General features: G+C 37.2%; 2 protein-coding genes across 5 annotated transcripts; both read left to right on the top strand.

Annotated features, from left to right (window-relative positions):
- The first annotated feature begins 142 nt into the window (after positions 1 to 142).
- On the top strand, positions 143 to 9,331 carry kmt5b (lysine methyltransferase 5B). 2 transcript variants are annotated; one of them, XM_027161471.2, is made up of 10 exons: positions 143 to 764; positions 1,995 to 2,302; positions 2,410 to 2,557; positions 2,648 to 2,813; positions 3,374 to 3,483; positions 3,570 to 3,736; positions 6,142 to 6,161; positions 6,266 to 6,402; positions 6,522 to 6,718; positions 6,847 to 9,331. In XM_027161471.2, the coding sequence occupies exons 2-10, from the start codon at positions 2,149 to 2,151 to the stop codon at positions 8,184 to 8,186; spliced, it is 2,439 nt and encodes an 812-aa protein (XP_027017272.1). In that variant the 5' UTR covers positions 143 to 764; positions 1,995 to 2,148; the 3' UTR covers positions 8,187 to 9,331. The 2 variants fall into 2 exon arrangements, with proteins under 2 accessions (XP_027017272.1, XP_047678145.1); XM_047822189.1 differs by having other exon boundaries at positions 146 to 764; positions 1,995 to 2,314.
- Positions 9,332 to 12,500: 3,169 nt separating this feature from the next.
- chka (choline kinase alpha) lies at positions 12,501 to 23,517 on the top strand. Of its 3 annotated transcripts, XM_027161483.2 has the most exons (13): positions 12,501 to 12,814; positions 12,958 to 13,190; positions 13,478 to 13,586; positions 15,367 to 15,420; positions 18,030 to 18,143; positions 18,387 to 18,520; positions 19,254 to 19,358; positions 19,497 to 19,555; positions 19,672 to 19,759; positions 20,615 to 20,723; positions 20,874 to 20,980; positions 21,371 to 21,452; positions 21,828 to 23,517. In XM_027161483.2, the coding sequence occupies exons 2-13, from the start codon at positions 12,958 to 12,960 to the stop codon at positions 21,885 to 21,887; spliced, it is 1,254 nt and encodes a 417-aa protein (XP_027017284.1). In that variant the 5' UTR covers positions 12,501 to 12,814; the 3' UTR covers positions 21,888 to 23,517. The 3 variants fall into 3 exon arrangements, with proteins under 3 accessions (XP_027017284.1, XP_047678263.1, XP_027017282.1); XM_027161481.2 differs by having other exon boundaries at positions 12,502 to 13,190; XM_047822307.1 differs by lacking the exon at positions 15,367 to 15,420 and having other exon boundaries at positions 12,501 to 13,190.
- Positions 23,518 to 25,761: the final 2,244 nt, after the last annotated feature.

Raw genomic sequence — 25,761 nt, 5'->3', positions numbered from 1 at the left:
AACGCATAACGTTATTCCAGCTGATTACTTTCATCTGTGTTAACGATTAGTAATATATCAATATATATTTTTTTAAATCATGAACCCATTCTTAGACAAAAATATTTGGAAAAAGCCAATAATTTTAGTAAAAGAAACTTAAGTCAAATACAGAAAGGTTCCTGAACAAAATCTGCTCCAGATGTACTGTATGCATGGCTCAGCTGAAGCCCAGACTTTAACTGTGCTTTAGTATAAACTTATCAACATGGCAGTGAGAGGAAAATAAAAGACTGCTGTTGCATCACACACACAGAGAGATGACTGATGTGGCAGTAGCTATAAGAGAAAGTTAAATATCTGAGTGAACTCGGGCAGCTCGGAAAGGGAGAGGATGTTGTTGCTATGCACGCCGGCGAGCTGCGCACTCACACGACCGGACATTTAAAGGGAAAAACAACGCGCTCTTTGTAGCCATTAAAGTTTCCACAGAATTTCATAGCATTTGTTAAAGTATCTCTGTGCGCGTCTGTGGACCGTCGTTTGGACTCGTTGTGGCTCTAATAACAACGAGCATCAAAATAGACGACAGGAACAATAGGTTTTGGGTCTATTTTTTTCAGAGGAGGTTATGTGCCCTGTCTTTCCACTATTGCCAAACCCTGTCGCCATCTTGAATTTTAATGTAAATTATCTTGCAGTTTATAGGTTTGCTATATGGAATATTTTTTAAGACGCTCCGCTCGTTGTGACGGACATGTCTTAACGCAGGAAAAAAGAACAAAGTGAGTATTAAAAGCACATATTTGCTCTCGTTTTCGAAAACACGATTTAATTTAATAAACATTTTCCCAGTACGGTTTAGCTACCTGGTTGGTAGCATGTGAGCTATCAGCTATGTTTGGCTAGTTAGGTCTTAGCGGTTAGCTAATAGCTTAGCATTTAGCAATTCGTAGGCCCGGACTCTTTTGCTCGTTAACTATTCGGCTACTCGTTTACAAAGAGTGACAAAAACGTGCGGGAATTTTCCAATGGGCTTGTTGTCAAATGTTGTTATAATGCTAACTTTGTGTAGTTTTAGTGTCTTTTAGCTACGTGGCTAAAGAGCTAAATGCCAACTGGACAAACTGTCAGCTGCCGAATGGTTATTTAATTAGAAGCACTAACTAACTGTTAGCAAACAGCCCTCTCTTTGGCCAGCTTTAAAGCTAAATGGGACGTCGCAGTACTTTTTATGCTAGCCGGTTACAACTAACTGTCTCTGTGCTAAACGAAGCTTATCAAGTTAGCATAGCAAAGAAAAACGCACACAAGCGCTGTTTCTCTGTTTTTTTTTTGTTGTTTTTTTTAAATAGACGAATGGTCCACGCAATGTATTGCGTGTTATTGCTTTGGCAAGTTCTGTTGATTTGGCTCCACCACCCTTTTGCTTTGTTTGGATGGGTAAATTGATCACAGCATTAGCCTGCTAGCTTGGTCGCGTTGTGTAGGCAGTGGAATCAGGTGTTTCAGTCACGACGCGTTATTTATGATAATTATAGAAAAGTGTATCAGACGTCATCGACGAGCACGCAATAATTCTCAAAGCGGAAATGTTTTTATGCCTTATATTGTTTTAAGCATGTGGTTTTGATATACTTAGTAACCGATGGGTGGCAGTATACACTTATTCATAGTTACCAAGCAACTGGCCAGCTTATCAACTGTTAACAATGTACCGATGGTTTCTAACCTAGCTGTTGTTTTGAAAGTACTTACCGCATACAGCTTTCTTTGAAGCATAAAGTAAAATTGCTGATAAAACTTTAGTCTTTAAATGTCACTACATAATATGTAATATGTATGTTTCACAGTCATGCAAAGTCCAATCAGACTTAACTCTGTATTGAATCAACATGCTCCTTATCATATTCTTTAATGTGTTATAATGTGTTTAATTTCATATACTGTCTGTTTTAATTTAGTCACATATTTCTGTTATCTTGTTCTAATTCCTGTTTGCTATGTTTTAACAGGTGCAAGCAGGATTGAGAATTACCCTTGGAAGTATATACACTGATTGCCCTGCAAGCGGGAAATAAATCCGCTTATTACATGTTACTCATGATTTTTCATAAGTACATAGAAGCTAAATGAGCCTTCACCAGAAAGCCTGCTGGTATGAAGTAGATGGGAGAATCCAAGATCATGGTGCTGAATGGAAGGAGACATTGCAGTAGGTTCTCCAGCAATCAGCCGGTTGGGAAGACCAGGCTGCAAAATAGCCAGAGGGCCCACCTGCGCCAGAGCAAAAGCTCCCCTAGTGGCAGGAGATGCAGTCGGCGTAAGTGCTCTGGTACAAAAGAAAAAGAATGCCTATACTGTTTCTTGTACTGCGTAATAATAGTTGTTCAGCTGTTATCGTGTTATTACTTGTTTGTTGTTTGTTAGGTGTCAGTGGTGCAGCCCCGGAGCCAGAAAAGCGCCATGTGCCCTCATCAGGGATGACGGCTAAGGAACTGTGTGAATATGATGACTTGTCCACCAGCCTTATTCTGGACTCTTACTTGGGTTTTCAGACTCACAAGATGAATACAAGGTTTGTACTTATTAAATTTAAAAATTCTTTCATATAGCCTTCAGAAAAGACAGTACATGTGCATAATTTTAGTATCATTTACCTTCTTAGGTTTCGCCCGATCAAAGGTCGTCAGGCAGAGCTTAGAGAAGTGATTGAAAGCTTCAAGAAGAATGACAACCTGGAAAAAGCTTTCCAGGCTTTGACATCTGCAGACTGGAGACGGCATCACTTTCTTAATAAGTCAAAGGCCCAGGAGAAGCTGTTCAAAGCACATGTAAATGTTTTACAATAAATAAATAATAAAAAAAACCTGGACACAAATATGCCAGGATTGTACTTGACATGTGACTATAGGTGTGTCTGTCTTTTCAGCAGCTACATGACTGGCATTATTCACATGGATGCCAAAACCAAAACATCACTTTCCATTAGTATTACTTGATAATGATTTCATGCGCATGTGTTTTGGCTTTACAGAAGCACAGAGATGTTAAGGAAATATTGCTATGAGCAGCATCTCCGAACAAAACTACAATTTTGCTAATTTAATAGTATTTATTAAACTTGATCCGGAAATTGGTACCCAAAACAATCATAGGGTGTTTGAGCAGTAATATAGTTAGATTAGTTAATGCCAAAAAAAACTGTCTAGAAAACAGTGGTGGTATTACATCACACTTGTTCAATATGTAGATTTTTGGACAGATACAATTGATAAGCCAGATGAACATATACATGGGACAGACATCTTGTATACTTTTAAAAACATATAAACCTGGCCTATTTCTTTTCAAAGTTGGTCATAAATTAAATGGCTCAATTTTCTGTGTGCAGGTCTTTGTTTACTTGCGTATGTTTGCAGCAGACAGTGGGTTTGAGATTCTTCCATGCAATCGCTATTCCTCTGAGCAAAATGGAGCCAAAATTGTAGCAACAAAGGATTGGTAAGCTTGATGGCATCTGATTGTTGAGGCTGTCTTTTATATGTCAATTGAAGCAAGTGTTCCTCATTTCTGTTCTTATACCCAAGGAAAAGGAATGATGAAATTGAACACCTTGTGGGTTGCATTGCTGAGCTGTCTGCTAATGAAGAGAAGATGTTATTACGACATGGAGAGAATGACTTCAGTGTCATGTACTCTACGCGTAAGAACTGTGCTCAGCTTTGGCTGGGACCTGCTGCTTTTATTAATCATGGTATGTATCCTGCATTTTCTGTGCATCATAAACAAATGAGAACAAAACAGTTAATGGTATATTTTTAAAATGTTTACTTGAGTATAAAATTTATAGAGAATTTACGACTCGTTCCTTTATGAATTCCAATTGATCATTCTCTGACCCCTTTTGTCATCAGTGCCTGCTTCTGATGATTTGAAAATTAATATTAGACCAGGGGTCATTATTCTTAACCCAGAAGGGCCTGTGTGGCTGTAGGATTTACTTTATGGCCAAATTGGAGGCACACTTAACAGTTGTTTGGAGAAAATCGTCAGAAGAGGAACGAGTAGTAGGACACTGAAGACAAATGTTGTTCCATTTGTATTTCATACTTTAAAAAACTATGTTCAATTAAGATATTTACACTAACTATTTATTCTTGCAGATATCTAATCAGCCAATCTTGTGGCAGTAGCATAGTGCAAATATTCATGCAATTTCGGTCGATAGTTTGAGATCCCTTTACATCAAACATCTGAATGAAGTAAAATCATCTTTGTAAACTGCTAGTATTTCATACTGCAGTATTATTATACTACAAGTATTTCAGAAACTCTGATCATCTGGGATTTTTTTAACAGAAGAGTCCCTAGAGTTTACACAGAATGTTGTGAAAAACAAAAAAACAGAGACAGTTCTATGGGTGGAAATGCCTTCTAGAGGAAAACAGCCAGAGTGATTTAAGCTGCCAGGATGTATTTAGTAACTCAAATAATCACTCTATAAAAGTGTAGTGAGCAGAAACGCATTTCAGAACATCCAGAGCATCAAACCTTGAGGTGGATGTGCTACAACAGCAGAAAACCACATTGCAGTCAGCCAAGAACAAGAATCTTGTATATTTGTTACTTGTATACTTTTGTATGCTTTTAAAAACGTGTAAACCTTAAATCAGCGTTTAAAAAAAAAATAGGTCCACAGAAACTGGACGGGGGGGGAAAAAACCCACCCTGTTTTTTTCTAGACTTCAACTGTGTCACTTCAACAAAAAATCTCTACAGACATTTGTGTCTGAAAAACAGTTTTTGAAATACACAAACCAGTCAATCTGATACTAACAACCATGCCATGGTTAAAGTCACTACAACCACATTTTCCCCCATTCTGATGTTTGATGTGAATGTTAACTGAAGCTCTTGAACTTCATGTGCATGGTTTTATGCATTGTGCTGTTGCCACATGATTGAATAACTGGACAATTGCATAAAAGAGTGGGTGTGTATGTGTTCTTATTAAAGTGACTGGTGAGTGTATAAGCTCAGGGCAATGAAATAACTTTCACTGCAGGGCTACTAGCAAAATGAACTTTGCTTTAGTAGGCAGGCAAGAAGGCAGTGAGGAAGGGCCAGTGGAGATTCAGCAAAGTGAGCAAATGCAGCAGCAGAGAGTAGACATAGAGGAGGAGACGAGAAAGAAGAACAGGTAAATGCAGAGCAGAAACCTTTATTTCCTGTTTGTGCCACTGAGTGGTTTCAGGTGATAAATAGCACAACAAAAAATGTTTAATTTATTTAAGAAACAGAAGGATTGGGCAATAAAACTGACACCTGGTTTTAGATCACAGTCATTTAGTATTATGGTGTGGATCAATTTATTATTGGGAATGACAGATACAGGTACTGCACAGTGACCAAAGAGATTTTGAGCCAGGTCTTCTTGCAGAACACTCTCCAAAACACCACAAAATGGCTCAATGATATTCAGATCTTTTGACTGTGCAAGCCATGGGACATATTCAACTTTACTTTCATTTTCGTTAAACCACACTGTCACCTTTCTTAAGGTATCTATTGGTGCATAATCATACTGATACACAGCACCACCTTTAGGGTGTAATGTATGAACCATTGGGTGCACAGGGTACTTCAGGATGGTAAGTCTGTGGTCTTATGGTGTGTGGATTGCAATATATTAGGTACAGCTGTGCTATTGCTCTGCTAATTCAACTTTCACTCTAATCTTACTTATGGAATGTGAAATCAGTGAAGCTTGGGCATGCAGCCACACATGTATAGGTGTGAATCCCCCAACACTATATTGGCTGGTGTTTCAGTTTCATTGTCCAACACCTGTATAGCACATGTTAAAAGCATGTTTGGTGCAAGTAGAGGACAGGGCTTTCATGGACTTTGTACCATGGATGTTTGGACTAAAACCAATCAATTCATTAATACATTAAGTAATAACATTGCAATTAACCACAATATATGTAAATATTGACATTACAGGATCACAATCCATCACTTATTGCTTATCTTTACATTTCACAATACAAATGCACACCCACTGACTTCCTCCATCAATACTGCAAAAACATAATCACTAAGAGGAATTAAGTTGCCTGAAAAGTATATTAAAGCATTTTGTCTTTTCTATTACAGATTGTCGGCCAAATTGCAAGGTTCGTATAAACTGGCCTTGAAGATCATTACTTCCTTTTAAGATTTCCTACATAAACAAACAAACAAAAAACCCTAAAGCAGCTAATTAAAGGGTTTGTTACAGTTTGTATCCACAGGTCGAGACACTGCATGTGTCAAAGTCCTGCGGGACATTGAACCAAGGGAAGAGATCTCATGTTACTATGGAGATGGCTTCTTTGGGGAAAACAATGAATTCTGTGAATGCTATACTTGTGAAAGGTATTGTATTCCTTCTGTATGGCATAAATAACTTCAAAATGATGATTGATGATGAACAGTGAAATCTGTTATGTAAAATAATTGCATATGCCTTTGACACATCTTTAATGTAATTTCAGGCGTGGCACTGGTGCATTTAAATCAAAAGCAGGACTGCCTGTTGAGGCCACAGTGATAAATAGCAAGTATGGCCTGAGGGAGACTGATAAGAGGCTCAACAGACTAAAGAAGCTGGAAGAGGGCAGTAGGAAATCAGACAGCCGGTCTGTTGCCTCTACTGAAGCAGAGTCTCAGGAACCACTCAGTGGACAGACATGTAAGAGCACACTGAGACTGGCCTTTAATGACAATAGTGTGTGGGGGTATTTTTGTGGTTTGGAGAAAGTGAAGCTTATAATAAAACTTTGGAGTTGGATTAATTGTTCATGTTCATGTTCTCATTAGCATTACGCAAGAGGATGTCGCAACCCTCTCTCAAAGAGCAATGCAAAGGCAGAGCTGTGACGAGGCAAATGCAGCCAAGCACTCCTACCTCTACCTCAACCCCTAAACGAAGTCAACCAACCAACTCAAGTTTACCAAAGAGACTTAAGTCTAAGCCTGCACAGCCTTTGTCTAAAGCAAGGAGACAGCGTCAAGCAGCAGGACTGAAAATGCCTACTAGAGCGAATGTAAAGAGATTGAGCCTCAAGCAGCCTTGCAAAAGAGAGGCAGACAGTCGAGGAGTCTCTAATTTCTCTGGCTGCAAGGGTGGCAGTAAGCCTTCTGCAGATCATGAAAACAATCAGAACTCCCCAAAGGGTGTTTCAGCTTGCAAGGGCAGCGTGACTTGCCCATACAGAACTCGCAGGTCCAACAGGACCACTCTCGGTGCTCATGAGAGTGATATAGGCAAGCGTGGCCCAAAGCCAAGCAGCACAAGCAATGTTGCAGGAAGCACGGCCATCAAAATGAACCTTGATGATTTTGTTCCTACAATGCCTGGTCATCCGATTAACATCCCCAGCCTTGAAGCCAGCTGTCCCAAGAAAGGTACATGCCCAAGACGGAGGAGGATGATAAAACAGGAGGAAACTGTCACCTACATCGATGAGCTTCTTCAGGAGGGTGTGCCTGACCTGCGACATGCAGCACATGCCGCTGATGTGGCGGATTGTGCCAAGGTGCCACTTACCCTGCCAGACCGGCATTACGACGGCTTAGCAGAGAGTTCCAGGGTGTCACGGCGCATGAAGGGTGGCAAGAAAAAGCGCCGCATCACACGCTACGATGCACAGCTGATCTTGGAGAACAATACAGGCATACCAAAGCTGACACTGCGGCGGCGACATGACAGCAGCAGCAGCAGCAAGAAGAAAGAGCATCGAGATGCCAAGGCTGTGCAACGCTCCTCGAAGATCAGCATCAAGTTCAGCAAGGAGCGGGAAAATGAGCGTGCTGGCCTGTATGTGGCCAAGCTGAACAACGGTTTTGGTCACGGATCTCATGGAAGCTCCACCAAGCTGAAGATCCAGCTAAAACGTGAAGAGGATGTGACCTTCACAGGTTTAGTCAAGCGGGAGGAGGGTGAAGTTCTGGAGAGAGAGGTGGGAGTTCAGATGGGTCGGAACGTAAAGGAGGACTCAATGACTTCGGAAGATGAGGAGGAATACTTTGATAATGAGGATGATTTCATCCCTCTTCCACCAGCGAAACGTCTGAGGCTCATTGTGGGCAAAGATTCCATAGACATTGACATCTCCTCAAGAAGGAGAGAGGACCAGTCACTCAGACTCAATGCTTAAGCTATGTAAATAAACCTCAGTCCTACCAATTATGTGTTCATTTTGAATGACTTAATTTAAATGTGGAGTAGGAATGGCAAATGTACAGTGAAATCAACACAAGATATCTTTCTCTACATTTTAATGGTGGCACTTCTTTATTGTTTATTCTTCATGAATATAAATATTGTAGAAAATGTACAGATGTGTATGAATTCTATTTGTCAATTTAATGTGCAGATGTTGTTCAGCGTTTTGTCCACATTTGCAGTTTTATTCCATAAGAGGAATAGTTCAATCAACACTAAAAATCTTAACAGGATGAGAAAAATCCATAAGCGGGGCGGTCTGATTTTCATTACTAACTTGCCTGCAGACCTTCAATCATTATTGGGCATTTAGCATGTTTTGGTGGAACTATTCCTTTCATATCTCAGTGGTAAGAGGTAAAGAGCTGGAATCTGTTCATCTATTTTCAAAAACACAATGCATGTGTTCACCTCCAATCACCTATCAGTTATTGAGTTTAAACAGCAGTGTGCAGGATCTCATTTGACTCATTGTGTTTAAAGGGAATAGTGAAGAATTCAAATTTGGTAATTTAGTTAAAAAAATCTCCTTTGGGATTCATGTTTGAATGTTTGCATTACATTTTGTCCACCTGAAGGCCATGGTGCTCACTGTTGTGGCTGGAAATCCATCTGACATGGACCATCTTGAAATCCCACAGGAAAAAGTTTTAAACATTTAGCATATCACAAATGGGGCTGTGCTAAAAACACCATTAGAGTAATCTATTCCCAAAATATCTAATTAGTATTTAAATTATTTGACCTTGTGGTTCTTTTGCTTTGCAATGAGGTAATCATTTAAAGCATTTAATCCTTTCACTGTATAAGTAGGCAGCTGATGTTTAACTTGTTTATTTTCTATTATTTTTTCATCTGGTTCCCCTAATGCTGTCTATTATCTAAAGAAAGTTCATCAGATTCTAGTTTTCTTAAACATCACAACAATCCCCCAAGATGTTTCTCTTTAGAAAATGGACATAATGTGTAACATATACAGTACATGCACTTTGGGGAGGGAGGGGGCTTGCTCACTGTATATTCTGGAACCTGTTTTTATTTAACTTTTTTTGAGTAATATTAAAGTAATTTTTGAGATGTCTGGCTGCTCTTTCAAGCATTTTAACTCATATGATGCATACCAATTAGTAACACGTTCAACATATCATTTTTAATCCTCACTTTCTTACAACATTCTCTCCGTTTATCAACTTGTTACTTACTCCATTTGCCTTCATGCTTTCACTGTCATCTACTGTATCTTTCTACCATTAATTTCTTTCTTTTTCTTTCTTTGCTTTTTTTTTCTTCAAACAAGTTTATAACAGTTTAAAACATCCAAAATTACTTATACATTTTCTTGTGAAATGCCAGGTTCACAGGCCCATTGTGTAAAAAAGAAAGCTACAGTAAATTTCTCCATATGGGGTAATCTGAAAGTATATTGAAGTTTATTAGAGTTTTGTCAGATCTTTGACACTTATCCATAATGCAGTGATAATTGTATAGGAATTAGTCAGAAAGCCAAAACAATAATATACTCTATGAAGCTAGTGAAAAGGCAACCAGCTTCAGCCTTGTCACCTAGTTTGTGATTGAAGGTTAATGTCTTTTTCTAGGAAATAATGTGCAAAAAGTCATAAGCAAAAAGTTTCAAGTAACACACAGTCAGTATCCTCACAGATGAGTATAACTATGTATTACTGAACTATGACTCTGTATAACAGGATCATAGTCAATGTAATTGAGGTGATAATGTATTGTGTTAAGTCAGAACGTGAGCAAATGTAGTACTCCACCCAGTAACAATAATAGATTAACACAATTTTTACAACTACTTTTGTTACAACATGTTTGCATTTGTTGTCTGGTCATGGTAACCATAGGGAGCACTGGGTGGAGTACTACAAGTTACCTAAATAGAATGTAAATTCCATGTCCTCACCTTAAAACCCATATCCACCTATGCACTGCCATTGTCTGGAAATAAATACCAATTTGCAATCAAACAATGTGAATGATATATAAGGAAAAATAATGCCAGACGTCTTTTCTAAGAACCAGTGTTTTATAGTTTAAAACAGACTAGCTTTGGTGTAATAAAAGTAGAAAGCATATGAATTATAACTTATATATAGTGTAATACAGTTTCCAATTTTATTCCACATGTTAATTCAAGAGATCTTGGCTTTCAATAGAGGTGTGGATTGTGTTTGGTTGAAATGAAAACCTGCCACTACACAGAATAAACTTGGACACCACTATTATAAAACGAGGCTTAACTTGGCTTCTTATTTACCAGTTTACTTATTCACATTTTCCGTTATACCTTAAAAGATTCAGAACATAATCATGTAGATGGCGTCATAAAGCGCAATAAAACAATATCAAGAACTTTTAGTTTATATTTAGAAAAAAATAAAATAAAATCAAAACTAAAAGTTCTTGATATTGTTTTTAAGCTACTAGAAAGACCCCTGAGCAAGGCCCCTAACCTTCAGTTGCTTAGTTGTATAAATTACTAATATACAGTAAAAACAAAAGTAAGGAGTGAAAGCTTGGCCAGCAAAGCCATTCTACAGAAATCTTGTAGTAAATCAGAAAACTGATTACTGGCCAGTACTATTTTATGTGTCTGTCCTGTGGTGTATAACATTGTCTGTTTGCACTGTCTCTTGTCTTGCACTGTTTACACAAAGTTGCACACACACACACAAACACACACACATACTTTATATGATAGAACTATGGGTTAAAAAGTAAAAAATTAACCTGTGTTGTCTCATGTAGCTCTGTGTGTTTGTAACACCTGGGTCCTAGAGGAACATTATTTCATTTCACTGTGTACTTCATGAACTATATATGGTTGAAATGACAATAACTTGACTTGGATCTTGGGAGGCCTGCTATGAAGAAACAGAACCCTTTTATCTGCATCCAGCTGAACTGTCATCACCATGTTCTTTGGTGGACTGTACTTCACCATGACGTACCATCCCAGCTCCAAGACTGTTAAGCCAAATGCCCTCTCCTGTCATTTTTTTTCAAAGAGCTCCATCCTAGCCCGTCGGCAATCCTGCATGGTGTGAGTAACCATGTGGGTAATTGAGGCCGTAGTTAAGGGGTTTAGGGCTCCGAACTATTACTTTATATAGTTTTTATATAGTTTATACTTTTATTTATTTATCTATCTCCTTTTGGTTTTGGTTTATTTTTTATCCAAAATAACAGTGTGTTTCCAGGTTCTTTACTGGGGTCAATCATCCTATTTGGCTTATCACTCAAGTTCCAGACATATCCTAGACCTACTGAAATGGCACTTATGGTGTTTGACCCTGCTCCGCTCAGCTAACCACAAACCTGTGCCTTGCTGACCACCATTGTACCCCTGCACACAACCTGATATTTTCCAGTATTTTAATGGTCATAGGTCCAGTATTCAAAATCCCTTAAGCATTTTTTTCCATACGGAGTATTTATACAATTCCTTAAGCATATTTAAATGCACTTTTCATGTTTTGAAACTGCAAGGTCATAGGCGTTCAGTGCCAATGGCAATATAGTGAATAACAATTCACTGCGCCATCTACATGCGTGAGATGGTAAATCCTAGCTCTTTTAAGTAATAATATATTCATTTTATTTGTAGACTTTTAGTGAAATTGTAATTATATGTTGTAATTATATGTGAATTACATAACTTTGGTATCAGTTTTAGGTACCAATATCAAAGATGTTGTATGGGTTTCAATTTATTTTAGTGGTTAAAGGTTTCACTTGTTCACTTCAAACAAGTAAAAAACACGTGGATTGACACGACACTAAAGTCATCGACCTCGTCGAGGACGGAGACTAATCCTGCCTACAGACAGGAGGTTAAATAGACAGCTGTCTGTCTGGTGCAGTCACAACTAGAAGCTCAGTGATGATAGTAGAATCCAGGAGGACGCAATCCACCTCAGGAACAATGAAATGTTCCCCTATTACGCAATAACAATTTGCAATATTCAATAATCTTATATTTATTATTATGATGGCTTTGTAGAAGCCAACATTCTGTTTTATAATAATAATAATAATAATAATAATAATAATAATAATAATAATAATTATTATTATTATTATTATTATTTATCCTAGTACATCCCTGCATGTTATTCTATTCGATTCTGTTCTATTCGATTTGATTCTATTCTGTTCTATCATCTATAGCATATAACTGTACATAAAAAAAATCTAATCCCCCCCCCCATTTTTTCCGTCTATTTGTATTTACATACGTGTATTTCTTTCTCTTTTTTTCTTATTCTCATTTTATTTTATTTTTTTGACCGTGTCGTCGTCTCTGTGTACTGTACAAAATTCCTTGTACTTGGCGATAAAAGCTTCTTTAAGATTTTGATTTTCGAGCTTTTACGACCATTTCTTTGTCGAAAGCTCTCCAGCTTGGGCGTGTAGGGGGTTGACGTGCTCAAATCATCCAATCAGAGAAGAACCGTGATGACGCGCAACTCCAGCAAGTTTCCATGAATAAATCTCACAGAACAGTAAAATGCCATACGCGCAGCACGTAGCTTTAAGGTAACTAGAGTCTCAGTCCTTGCAGAGTATTTTGTTTGTTTTGTTTTTTTAGCTCCAGTCATTGTTCTAACTTATTCAACTTCTAACTTATCACTAGAATCGACATATTTTAACATATAAACTCGTTTTGATCTACATTAAAGATGAAGGCTAAGTTCATAAACGGGGTTTCCTCATCACCTTCAATGTCTCTTGGTTTATTGGTGACCGAGAACGAGCTTCATGTTCAGCCTGATACCGAGTCAGCCTGCAAAGCTATACGCGCAGATGAGCCTGACCCTGAGACCAAGCATAATGCGTATCTGTGGTGTAAAGAATTTCTGCACGGGGCCTGGAGGGCCATTAAGGAAGAGGATTTTCAGATAACCATAATCAGGTAGGCTGCTTTATGCGCATTTCTCGGGCAATAGTCACCAACATACCCTTATGCAATTAGGAGTTTATTCTTAAAGGTCCTAAATCAGCACCATCCATGATCAGCAGATCTTTAAGAGCATTTTGCAATGCGCAGTAGTATTGCTTCTTTTGTTACTGTGTGTGTGTGTGTGTGTGTGTGTGTGTGTGTGTGTGTGTGTGTGTGTGTGCGTGTGCGAGCGCGCGCGAGTGAGTGAGTGAGAGCGTGTGCGCATATATAAGGATTATAATTTTCCTTGTGTCTGACAGAGGGGGTCTCAGCAACAAGCTGTTCCTCTGCGCATTACCCGAGGATCAGCGAAGCATTGGGGACGAGCCAAGGAACGTGCTACTTCGCATATACGGAGCCATACTGCAGGTGTGTTTCCCACTGTCTGATTTAATTATGCATGGCATGATTAATCATTGTGCACCACAAACCCAGATCTACTTTTACACTGGGAAGATCACCTAAATGCTTAAGACGTGTCCACACACCCAGGAAGCTAGCAACTACCAAAAACAAATCTCTTCAGGTCTGTACACTCACAAAATGATTGGATACATCAATGAAATAGCAAAATGAATCAACTAAATTTGGTATGTTAATTCCTCTGAAACTCCGTTACTCCTTTCAGTGCAAGTTAATAATTAATAGCTAAGCTGATATGGGACTGTTGGTGTTGTATGACAACATTCCAGCAGGTTCCTAGGCCTGTTTCTCCACTCCAACACACCCAAATGAACACATTAATTACAAAAGACATTCATGAGGTAATAAGGGTGGTTGTAGAGTAGAGAGGATCATATAACTTGAGGGGTGTTTATGTGTTATGTCATTTTACCACTGTTTTACATAAATGCACATATTTAAATTATACTTTATATTGAAGTGATCTCAATCAAACTTTGTACTAGACTGTAAATTGTTTTTATATTTCTAAAATAATAAAGGGAGTGTGTACATGTTTTATATATGTATTGTATGTGTAAGGGAGAAAGTGTGTATGAGAGCTTGTCGTCTGCATGCTGGTGTTTGAATGAGGAATGCCGTATTTTGTTGGGTGATGTACCTCCATGCCTGTACCTGCGTGTCTTCTTTGCCGTAGGCTTGCCCAAGGAGCGTGCCTTGAGCATTCTTGTTTCCAGGTGATCCACCATACCAGTCACGGTACAGTATTAGATCCCAGAAGCTACAGCACTGTCAGCCAAGTTCTCGCCATTATGTCAAATACTTAACCCTCTTGACATTTGACCCTTTTGTTTGTTGCTCTGTCAGAAATATTCTCTACCACTGGCTGCTGTCTATAAACAAATTCTTAAAATGTGTTAAGTAACATTCACAAAACCAACAAGAAATGCAAATCTAGCTTCAAACAATATATAGAGCAAAGGTATCCAATCATATTCAGAAAGCATCGGTGTAGGTGCAGTTTTTTCCCCCCAACCATAAAGAAGCTCCCGCTTCATTTGAATGAAAACCTAAACCCACACCTGCCTTTTGTCAATAAGATTGGACGCCCTTGATAGTACCAAAGCAAAAACCCTAGCCTGTTTTCTATATAGAAATGATTACTGTAAACTTGGCAGGTGCTAACTAATCCTGACCCCAATCTTATCTCTCTTTATATTTAAATCAAATACTGAAATATATCTACACAAATCTGACTGAGGCACATTTTTTATTAATATTTGTACATTCACTGGAAGAAGTAGTGTTACACCATGGTTACCAAATATCTTGGAAAGATACATTTATTCCTTCTTAAACAGCTCTTGGATTTTAGTTCTTAACAGCATTAAAAGTGTGCAATCAGTCTGTTGGAACATTGTTAGTAAATTTGTGATTCAGAGAAGGCCCTGGTTCACCATTTGGAAGAGTCATGTCTTTCAAAATCAGTTATAAATTCCTAACTATCTGGAATTTCTCAACTCTCTACGCTTGCATGACTATAAAACATATATTACTAAAAATGATACTTTATAGCAGTGTATGGTATGGTAGAATGTACTAAATCATAATAGTTATAGATTTTTATATTTGAGAGAACTATTTCATTGTCTGTTGCAACCTTCTCAAGATCCAATGGCTGTCGAAAAAAGCTAAGAACAACACTTTGTGCTCATGGTTAGCGTTTTGCTTTATCTCTTATTAATAGATGTCCTGCAATAAAGGAGAATCTGGACAGTCAAACACAGAAAATCATTTTCAAGTAAGTAACATGTAGCATAAAAGCTTTAATTTTTAAATATTTGCATGCATCTTGAGAATGGCCCTTTAAACTACACATCATTTTGGATCACATGAGCCCACTGTGCCACTCCTGTGACTCATCCATATGTAAATAGGGTGTGTCACAGTGGCATTCAAAACTAAACATCAGAAATACAAGAATACAATGTCATTGTACTGTTTCACTTTAAATTTTGAGAAAATTGCTATTGGATGAAATTACCTTTATGTTTTTCCATAAACACTCTCTGAACTTTGGTGCTTCATTTTATTGTGAGGCTGAATTGAATCAACTGAATCAGAAGCCTCACTATAAAATAAGAGAACAATCTGTGCTTACTGATGTCATGTAGCCTATGTGTGTGTCTTCCATGCATGTTAGCTCAATTTGCACCTCAGTATTTGCATGCTTCTGAAACAGTCTTTGTTTCCAATGTCTGTCATTTTTCTTCTGCCCTTCTCAATCTCCATAAGCATAACCCTTATTTATAGTCACAACACCATGCTAGATTGTTACTTCTTATTGCATGTTGTGGTAAACTTTCAGCTTAACAAGTGGTTTTATCTGCATGCGTAATCCGGTTAGGGCTTGTGTTCTCTGAGCAGGGAGCAATGGAAAATCCCCCACACTGCTGCCCTGCCCTGAAGACACATGACTGCTACTGCGTAGTCATAGAGAGTGACGGAGGGAGGGAGGGATCTAGGTATGGACAGGGAAAGAGAGAGAGAGACAGACAGAGAGTGATCAGACAATTGAGGGAGCAATTGTTGCTCAGGGAAAAAAAACACTGCACATTCATACAAACTAAATATAGTTCTTTTACCCAGATATGTTTCCTTTCATATCTAATCCAGTTACTCACAATTTGTGATCGTATATAGAAATAATATTGCTATAGGAAATCTCAGCTAAGGCATAATGAATAATAGGACTTGAGCTTGAATTTAGTCTGGCAGAAGCTAATTCCACCACTTCAATCCAACTCAATACTGAAGGGATTCTCTCACTGCAAATGAGAACAGAGCTAATTAAAATAGTAGGGTAGAATATGGTGTATGGTTGCCTAAAAAAAGTTCATGTTCGTAATCATGTGTGTTTGTGTGTGTCTATGTCATTTATAGTAAGAAACTAAAGAAAGCTCATCTAACAGCAAATGTCATTTCCACTGTAAAGAACAGAATCCACACTGATAAAAGGGCCAACTGAAAGAAGTTATGGCAATTGTTTGTACATGACCTTTGGGTGGTGTGTGGAATTTCTAAGTCAAGATGACTATATAAGTAAATAATTTCAGGTTAGTGTTGGAGGTTAAATTGTATCAGGTGTTGTAGGTTTGGGCCACATGTAAATATGTGTGTCAGGACTTGCACAGTTGCACTTACTGCCCTTAGTACTATAAGGTTCCACGTGGACAAATATTGAATTCCATATCGAACCTAATAAAACTAAGGCAATGAAGAGTGACACACACTTTGCTCAGCCTCTATATTAATCTAACAACAAGATAAATATTGTCCTGTAGATAAACGCTCTGGTATGTATGCCATATAGTAATTATTATATCGTTATCTTCACCTGCCTCGTCTGGAGTGTGAATCTAGAGGAAACAAGCACACTGCTGATGGTGACTCTACAGTTAATCATTTATTGGTGTCTCCTTACAGTACATGACAAGTGAAATTTAGGTTTACAGAGTGGCTCTAGATTTGAGGAAGTGCAGTTTCCATTTATTCTAGATTGTCCAGGTTTTCCTGTTTTGCTTAGTTGGACAGAACAGGATGTTTTCATCATATTTACCGGCAGTCACAAACAGCAGGTGGTGATGGTGGTGGTAGAGTGTGTGGAGTGTTTGTGTGTGTTAAGTACAAAGTTTGACATGAATTTGGACAAACAAACAAAAGAAAGTGGATTATTTTTTGAAGTCTACTCCCTATGTTGTAAAAATGTGGTTACTAGTCATGCTTTACCATGACTTTTCCGGGCTTTACATTAAGTTGGTCCATACAGGGGACAGGAACCGAGCGTCCCGGTCACTCACAGATGCCAAAATAGCAAAACGGATTAGTGAACATAAGCTCACAAGAGCAATGCTATTCTACTAATGTAGAACTGGTCTATGATCATGAATTCCTGTGATGACAATGACAACTACAACAACAGCAAAAAAATTTGGATGATACTGGCTGGTGCTTGTTACACAAACAGTGTTGGTAATTTTCCGTTCAACGGCCTGTGACTATCGCTGTGCAGAAGTCTGCATTGTCTTTGCAGAAGAAAACTGCCTTTAATACATGAGAGCCATATAGTGCATCTTTTCTAGCCACAGAACCTTAAAGTACTTCAGTGTATTTATCATTCAATTTACTGAATTTAAAAATAAAATAGTCATCCTTAGTTAAGAAGGCATGAACACCAGAATCATTTGGCAAGCTGAGCTTCTCTCTTTACAATCATCTCCCTTGTTTCTTTAAGCTGTTACTTTTTTAATGATCTCAACTTGGTACTCTAAATTCACATGCGATTATTACTTCCAACTGAAAAAGCTATCATTATTTTAAAATCAAGCAAGGAATTATTTATTTCTGCAGGGAGCTGAGGCTATGGTCATGGAAAGTGTGATGTTTGCCATCCTGGCAGAGAGGCAGCTTGGGCCTAAGCTCTATGGCATCTTTCCCCAGGGAAGACTGGAACAGTATGTTCCGGTAAGTCTTACGGTATGGCATTTTATTGATCAGGCAGTGCTGGTGTTGGTGTATGTGCATGACTGATGAGGTGTTTTGCTCATATTTGTAAGAGAATCTAAGTGGGCATTGTAAAAAAATTTTATATGCGAGCTGGCCTATTCAAATGTGAAAGGGACTGTACATTAAATGATGGCGAAATACAGTATGTTGTCCAGCTATCATTTCAAATCATAATTCAGTCCTACTTATCTTTCTCCACAGAGCCGCAAGCTTACCACAGAGGAACTGGGAGATCCTAGTTTATCTCCTGAGATTGCAGAGAAAATTGCTAAGTTCCACAACATGAGGATGCCTTTTAACAAAGAGCCAAAATGGCTGTTTGGCACTATGGAAAAGTGAGTGACTCTTAACAGTTTTCAGTTCTTTCAGCAGTTTATCATATTCTGATATCGCATTATACATTGTCTCGTTTGGGAGCAAGCAGTAGGTAAATAATAGATTAACCATTACCTTTGTGTGTTACTTCTGTCACATCAATGAGGTAAGCATTTTTCCTAAATAAATCCTGTAAGAGTAAAAGCCAAATATTGCAAAACTGTCAATAAATGTTATCTAGATTTTACTCAGATAGGGAGGAAATGCTTCCTTAATGGCTATAAAAGAGAGAAACAGGCTGTTTGATGCATTCGGGACAGTAAAAGAGAGTAAAAAAACTGTGTGGTTCAGTCAGCATGTTGCAGAGAGATTTGAACTGTTTGGATTCGTAGATAGTCTGCCTAAAGTGCAGTTTTAATGTATAATGAAAAAGGATTATGTAACAGTTGCCAAATGGTCTGGTCAGCGATTCTTAATTCAGTGCTTTTGCCCTCTTCCCCCTAGACAAACAAATTTTTTTAAATATTAACACCAATCCCACCAATTTAACAATTCATGGAGATTATAGAACTTGGATTATTTGGCTCAAATGTCTTTGTAGGTGTCTGCTGGCTGAAACAGAACACAAAGTGTGAACAGGTGGGAATACTCAAGTATTTGAAAACCTCTGTAACTGGCTGAATGTTTATGGACTGACTTTTTGGCTCAGAAATCTGTTTCAAGGTCATTCATCGGCTTTTTCCACATTTGTAGATACATGAATCAGGTGCAAAGGCTGACCTTCACCAGAGAGATCCACCTCCATAAATTCAACCAACTTATGAGCTACAACCTGCCTCAGGAGATGGAGAACCTTAGGTAAAGAAAGGAATAAAATTGTACTTATGGACAACCAACACCGGTTCTGAATTGTATTATTATAATTACAGTTGAAATAACCCTGAGTGAGTACTGCTATTTTACACATGAGAAGATAGATTATCAATGTATTTGCAGGTGTCTCTTGGAATCAACCCCATCTCCTGTTGTTTTCTGCCACAATGATTTGCAAGAAGGTAAAATAATGCTATATAATATAAAAAAATGGTATTTAATATATAATGTTACATTTTTAGATTTCTACAGTGTTCTTTTTTTAGTTTTCTTTTAAATATTTCATTACTGCTTGCAGGAAACATACTTCTCCTAAGTGGCCAGGAGAACATAGAAAAGCAGAAGCTTATGCTGATCGACTTTGAGTACAGCAGCTACAACTACAGGTCTGTGTGTCTAATTGTAGATTTGATTACTCAGCCTCCTACGTGCGCGTGAAACGTTAGTTTGGGTTAAATGCTTCAATTAAAAATTAACTACAAGTACAAAGCCATATGGTTTATTTTACTGGATTTTGCATAGCAAAATAGATAGCACATTCCCTACATTAACATTAATCTGACATTAACTTGAATACAGATCAATGGAGTAAATAATAATATTAAAAAACATAGAAATAATATGTTGATCAGTTTAATCTTAGGCATTCTCCTTTATTTAAAATGCCTGGAGAGAAACACTCTCTTCAAAGAGACTTATAGACATTGAAACCTGTGGCAGACACCCAACAGGCCAGCTAAAACATTTTTGTCACAGCTTCACATTCCCACATATGTTCCAGGACAAGATGGATTGGGTTTCATCCAGAGTCCATGGACACCCATTTAACTCATATCCATTCTATTACATCCATTTGGATAGAGTTAAAGCCTGAGAAAAGCCAACCATTGGCAGACATTATTTATTTTCTCAGCTTTCCATCCAAGCTGGTCTTCTGGGTCATGAAATCACACAAGGAAAGTTTTATAGTTTCAGTACAGCATTAGAAGCAGGAGTGAACACAGCCTCAAAACGAGTCAGATGGGTCTTTTGTTTGGTTTCCACAGCAGCTGTGAGGCCCGCGTGTGAAAGACCTGCTAAGCTTTGGGTGCTCTGCCAGCAGATTAGCACTTTATCTGGGCCCATGAACACTTCAGAAGCTGTTTGTGATTGCTGAAATATTACAATCAGAAACTATTGGAAAGTAAACTGCAGACTGTGCATTGTTTATCATTTTAAAGGAGCAACTTTTTGTCTTACAGAGGATTTGACATAGGAAACTTTTTCTGTGAATGGATGTACGACTACAACTGTGACACACCTCCGTTTTTCAGTATCAATACCAAGAATTATCCAACCAAAGATCAGCAGGTATGATATTTTAATGACAGGGTTGCCAAATTAGGTTAGTGTCATAATACTCTGTTATCTAATGTATGGAGTAATGGAACTGTGAGCAGACCTGTTCTAAAGTATGTCATTACAGTGAATACTATATCATTTCTATATCTTTCCATTTAGATGCAATTCTTTCAAAGCTACCTGTCTGAATATGACCCTGAACTGGCAAAATTGAGTGAGGAAGATCAGCTAAAAATGAAAGAGGACATGTTGGTGGAGGTTAACAGGTGAGCATATTTCCTTTGCTGTTTTTCATCTGCTTTTATTATATTAACAAATATTATCTTGCACAATTGATTATGGATGCCAAGTCACAGCTTTTGTTACTTGTTTAACAATTTAAAGAAACATGCTTGGTTTTTAATTGTTTTAAAAGCTGTAATATACAAATAGGGGCTACATTTCTTTATTCGTCTATGTATATTGACACTAAATTGAGAGATGCCCTCTCTGGGCCTCCTTCTTACTGTACAGAGGCTTCTGGAGATTGTGCAACCATTTGGAGCTTGTCCAAGAGTGAAGCTCACTTCCAGGAAAAGGCCTCAAATAGGTTTCTTAGCTTATCATCAGTCACATGGCTTCCACAAAATGTGAAATAAATCTTTCTTTTGTCTTAGGTTTGCCCTGGCATCACACTTTTTCTGGGGCCTGTGGTCCATAATTCAGGCGAGACTATCCACAATTGAATTTGGCTACATGGTGAGTTTCTGTATTTAATACTGTTTATACTAAATAACCTGCATTGATTTTCGACAGTAAATTTGTAAATTGTAATAAAGTATGTTGCACTAGAAATAGAACAAAACATTTTAGTAATAAAACACAGTTGTTTGTACACATGGTTACTGCAATCATTTCTGACAACCCTGAACAAAGTCCAGTTGTTTATCAGTTCAGGTTGGCATGACAGGGTGGCATGAGTCAAAATGGGTATAAAGTTCATGCTGACATGACAGCAGTACAACACAGTCTAGATATATTTACAGATTAATCAGAATATTCACCAGGCATGTTGCTTGTCTTTCACAATCTTCTTTGTTACCTCTCTCTGTTTTTTCTCCCTCATGCTCACAGGACTATGCCATAGCCAGATTTGATGCATACTTTGAGCTGAAAAAGAAGTTGGGTATTTAAAAGCTGTGTTATTTCACAAGGGACAGTGAAGCTAAGAAGTAAAGACTGCAGACCTGGATTTTCAATTTGATAAAAAGCAGCTGCTTTGCTACTGTGATGTTTAAATGGTGCTGCATGGTCTAAAATCGACACCACTCACCTTTCCATGGCCTAACGTTCAACAGTGTACCATGCTTTTTCTCAGAGTTTATCTCAGTGTTTCAGCTCCAAAAGCTCAACACATTTACCTGATTCTGAATGCTTGTAGGCAGCTTAAAAGAAAGAAAGAAAGAAAGAAAAATGCATATATGTAAATTATCATTACAGTCATAGGTGGGCTTTTGAAAAGAAAAAAAAAGATAAAACTAACACACTAACACTTACAAGCTAGACTCTACCAGATTTAGTGGAAGAACTTCAGCCCAAAGAGCAACGTGTGTTTGCTTTTGTTATGGCAGGTAATCTCTGCTGCATTATCTTTACAACCTGTGCTAGGTTAATGTGAAAAATTGAGGTTTACAAGCATGGACCTGAGTGGTACAACAGACCAAACTCATTTGGCATGGTGCATTTTCAGAGCTGTGAGACACGTATACAATCCAAATTTTTTGTGTGAAGCCTAATTGTGGGTTGTTTACTCCTCTTTCTCTACTTGAACAGCTACTAGAATGTTTGTTTTTAATGGTTGTAGGTCATGAGGGTAATAGTGTGAAAAACAAATACACTGTGAGACCTGGCCACATGTGTATACTTGGGAAAACACGATGATGGATGTGATCTGATTCAAAATTAAGAACTGGACTTAGAAAAGCTAGTAGCTCTGTTGGTCTACTGGCTCTGTTTCACACTGTGGATACAGTGGTTACTCGTGTTACAAATGAACTATTCTTCCGTTATTTCATAGTTGGCTTATGTGATCTTTTCTCCACGAGATAAATTATTTTTTACGTAGTTTTTTCAACTGTGTAATAACACAGTATTTGCTCTGAGTTTATTATATTCCTTTATCGTTTCCCTGGTATACAAGTTAAACTGTGATAATCTTTTAAAAATATTTTAAAATCTTAGCTCCTTTTTTTTTTTTTTAAATATAACATTTGTTATATTTGGCTGCAGATGTATGGTATAGAGAGGATATATTTTATTTTTAACATTACTGTGAGTGTCACTATACGAGTCATATAAAAAGTATTTCTATATGAAACTTTGCTTTTTTTCCTTTAATGGAAGAGGTATTTTTCTTAATAAGAAAGTGTTTTGTGAGGGGATTTAAATATTGCTAATTCTTTTTTCTTTTACATCTTAACTGTGACATGTAAATAGCTTTTGTTCGTTTTATACCCAATGTTTTGATGCTATAATTCTAGCAATTTAATCACAAATTCCAATAAAATAACACAGGGGCCAACACAGTTGTCAATGAGTGAATGTAATGATAAATTAATCATTTACTTCAGTTTTAAACAATATTTTGTCTCTGACTTTATCATGTACAATACTACAGGGGAATTCCCATCTACAGATTGGTCCACTGTTTGCTCTTTTTGTATTGTAATAAAAGGAGAAAGAAGCTTTTGAATTTAACATGAACTAACCGTGTTCTGTAGTGAATGCTTTGCTCATGAACTATAAATAAAAGTATGCAGAATGATCCAAGTTTTACATCTCAGTCATTCATGTCCATAATGCTGGAATAAACAGACTACAAAAAGTAATATGTCATAATTCAATAACAATTAAACTAATAAATAAGTAAAGATTTTATGGATTGACTTATTCAGTCTTCATTCATTTCTTTCATTCCTCAATGTATTTTCTATTTATTGCCTTATTTATTAGAAAAGTAAAAAATAGTTAAGATTGGTTTATGGTGATAGCTACTTAAAGTGTTGGCAGACATTTAAATGTGTTCAAAACTTGGACTCAAATATAGACTCAATTTGTTTTTAAAGCTGATTATGCAATTCCTTTTCAAATCAGAGGTCTTCTTTTTTTTCATTTTCAATGTCAGTTAACATGTTTGTATTGGTTAGGACTAACCTGGGGACTGGAAAAAATCTTGTACTCACAAAATTCCATTTTACATGATGTTATTGCAGTTACTTGTTACTGTAGTTTCTTTCTCTGAAATGTCACACAATTTGTTTTTGCAAGAAAACAAAAAGAAATGGATCTTTTACACAATAAATGGTGAATCAATAAAAGGTGAAAAACAATGGTAGCTACACCACATAGTCAAAGGTTTGAGGATATCTGACATCTATAAGTGAGCCTTCCCCAAGTGTGAAGCACTCGATTATATAAGATGCATTTCCTTGCTGGTAAGTATTACAGTTCTCTTGAATGACACTTGTCCAGATCTGTGAAAGCAGGACGATACACCTTTGTGAACACAGTAGGGTCATTAAAGACATGGTGAAATGACAGTGAAAAGACAAGCATTATAGCATGACGTGAAAAGACAAGCATTATAGGATTAATCCAGTTCACCAAAAGTCATGAGTCATTACAAGCAATTAGCATTTTTTTAAAAAAAACTATCTGCAAAAAAAACCAAAAAAAAAAACCCAAAAAAAACCCAGAAGTGAGTCCACTGTCAAAACAATTCCAAGAGTTTCAGTCACTCCTTTTTGTGAAAGAGCACTTCTCTTTTATGTGTAATTTACTGCAAGTGTCAAAGCTAGATGAAAATAACAGTCAGCAGTGATTTATCAGTAAATTTTCAACTGGTATCTTACATTATCTACTTATACTTACATTACATTGATTAAAATGCTAATGAAAGTGTCAGTTAGCTATCAATGGTAGCTGTCACGAATCAGAGCGCCTACACAATATGTGACATCCTGAAAAATGTGCACTTCACTCTATCTACCCTACTATTTCGGTGTACACCATTTAATGCTCTTTTTATTCTTTTAGAATCATAAATAACTTCCAGAATTAAAACCTATAGCACAATATATTGGCATCAAAGTCCTTCAAATGAACTTCCTGAACTGAAATATGTCAATTTATTCCCAAAGGTTAAATCATGAGAAACTTCAATACAAGCAAGTTTCAACATGTTTAGTCAGAATGACTACGCTTTTGATGGTGCTCTACATAATCTTTTTTTTTTTTTTTACATTTTGGGAAAATTTAATTTAATTATTTTTGAAGACATCTCACCTAATCAAGTGCAAGTTATAAAGGAATTTATTAAACTTGGCAAAGCAAAAACATAATCCAGGAACAAGTTCAAGTTGCAGGCAACTGTTAGGTGATCAATAAACAACACTGACTAAAAAAAAACCCTTGAACTTGGAGTGTTGTATTTAAATTTGTTTAATGGCCTGGCCATTTGCTGCACCTTGACCTTGCTCCTAGATCACCTCTTTGTTATGGGAATTGGATTTTGACACAGAATTTGGTATTAAAATTACTGCACCTTTGCTTTAAGCATTTCTTTGTGTGTATCTAAGATTTTACAGTATTATTTTCACTTTTTCATATAGCACAACGTTTTTGTAAGTTTGTAAGTTCACTCCCACTTATATTTTGTCCATAAATTAGCTTGATACCAAGGTTACAGTCTTTACTGTAATCTGTTGCATATGCTACAGTTCAGAAAAAATAGGCATTATATATTATACTATATTAGAAGAACAGAATCAGTTCTTGATTTTGTTTTTATGTAATTGCCATGCAGTACTGCACATTAATTTGTATAGATTAGACACATTTTGTATTGCAGTCTAATTTAAAAAAAACCATTCACTACAAAACAAGTCTTGTAATCAAGATGTGCCCCACCCTAAAGTTCACTATACATACCAAGTTGATCACATGTAATGTGTAACTTATTTACTTAATGTTGCTACCCAGATAGGTCATGAAAATATTGTTTAGATGG

The sequence above is a fragment of the Tachysurus fulvidraco genome, chromosome 13 (genome assembly GCF_022655615.1).
Source record: "Tachysurus fulvidraco isolate hzauxx_2018 chromosome 13, HZAU_PFXX_2.0, whole genome shotgun sequence".
Taxonomy (NCBI): domain Eukaryota; kingdom Metazoa; phylum Chordata; class Actinopteri; order Siluriformes; family Bagridae; genus Tachysurus; species Tachysurus fulvidraco.
Note: the sequence above shows the minus strand (reverse complement) of the source record. Positions and strands in the feature narration are given on the sequence as shown.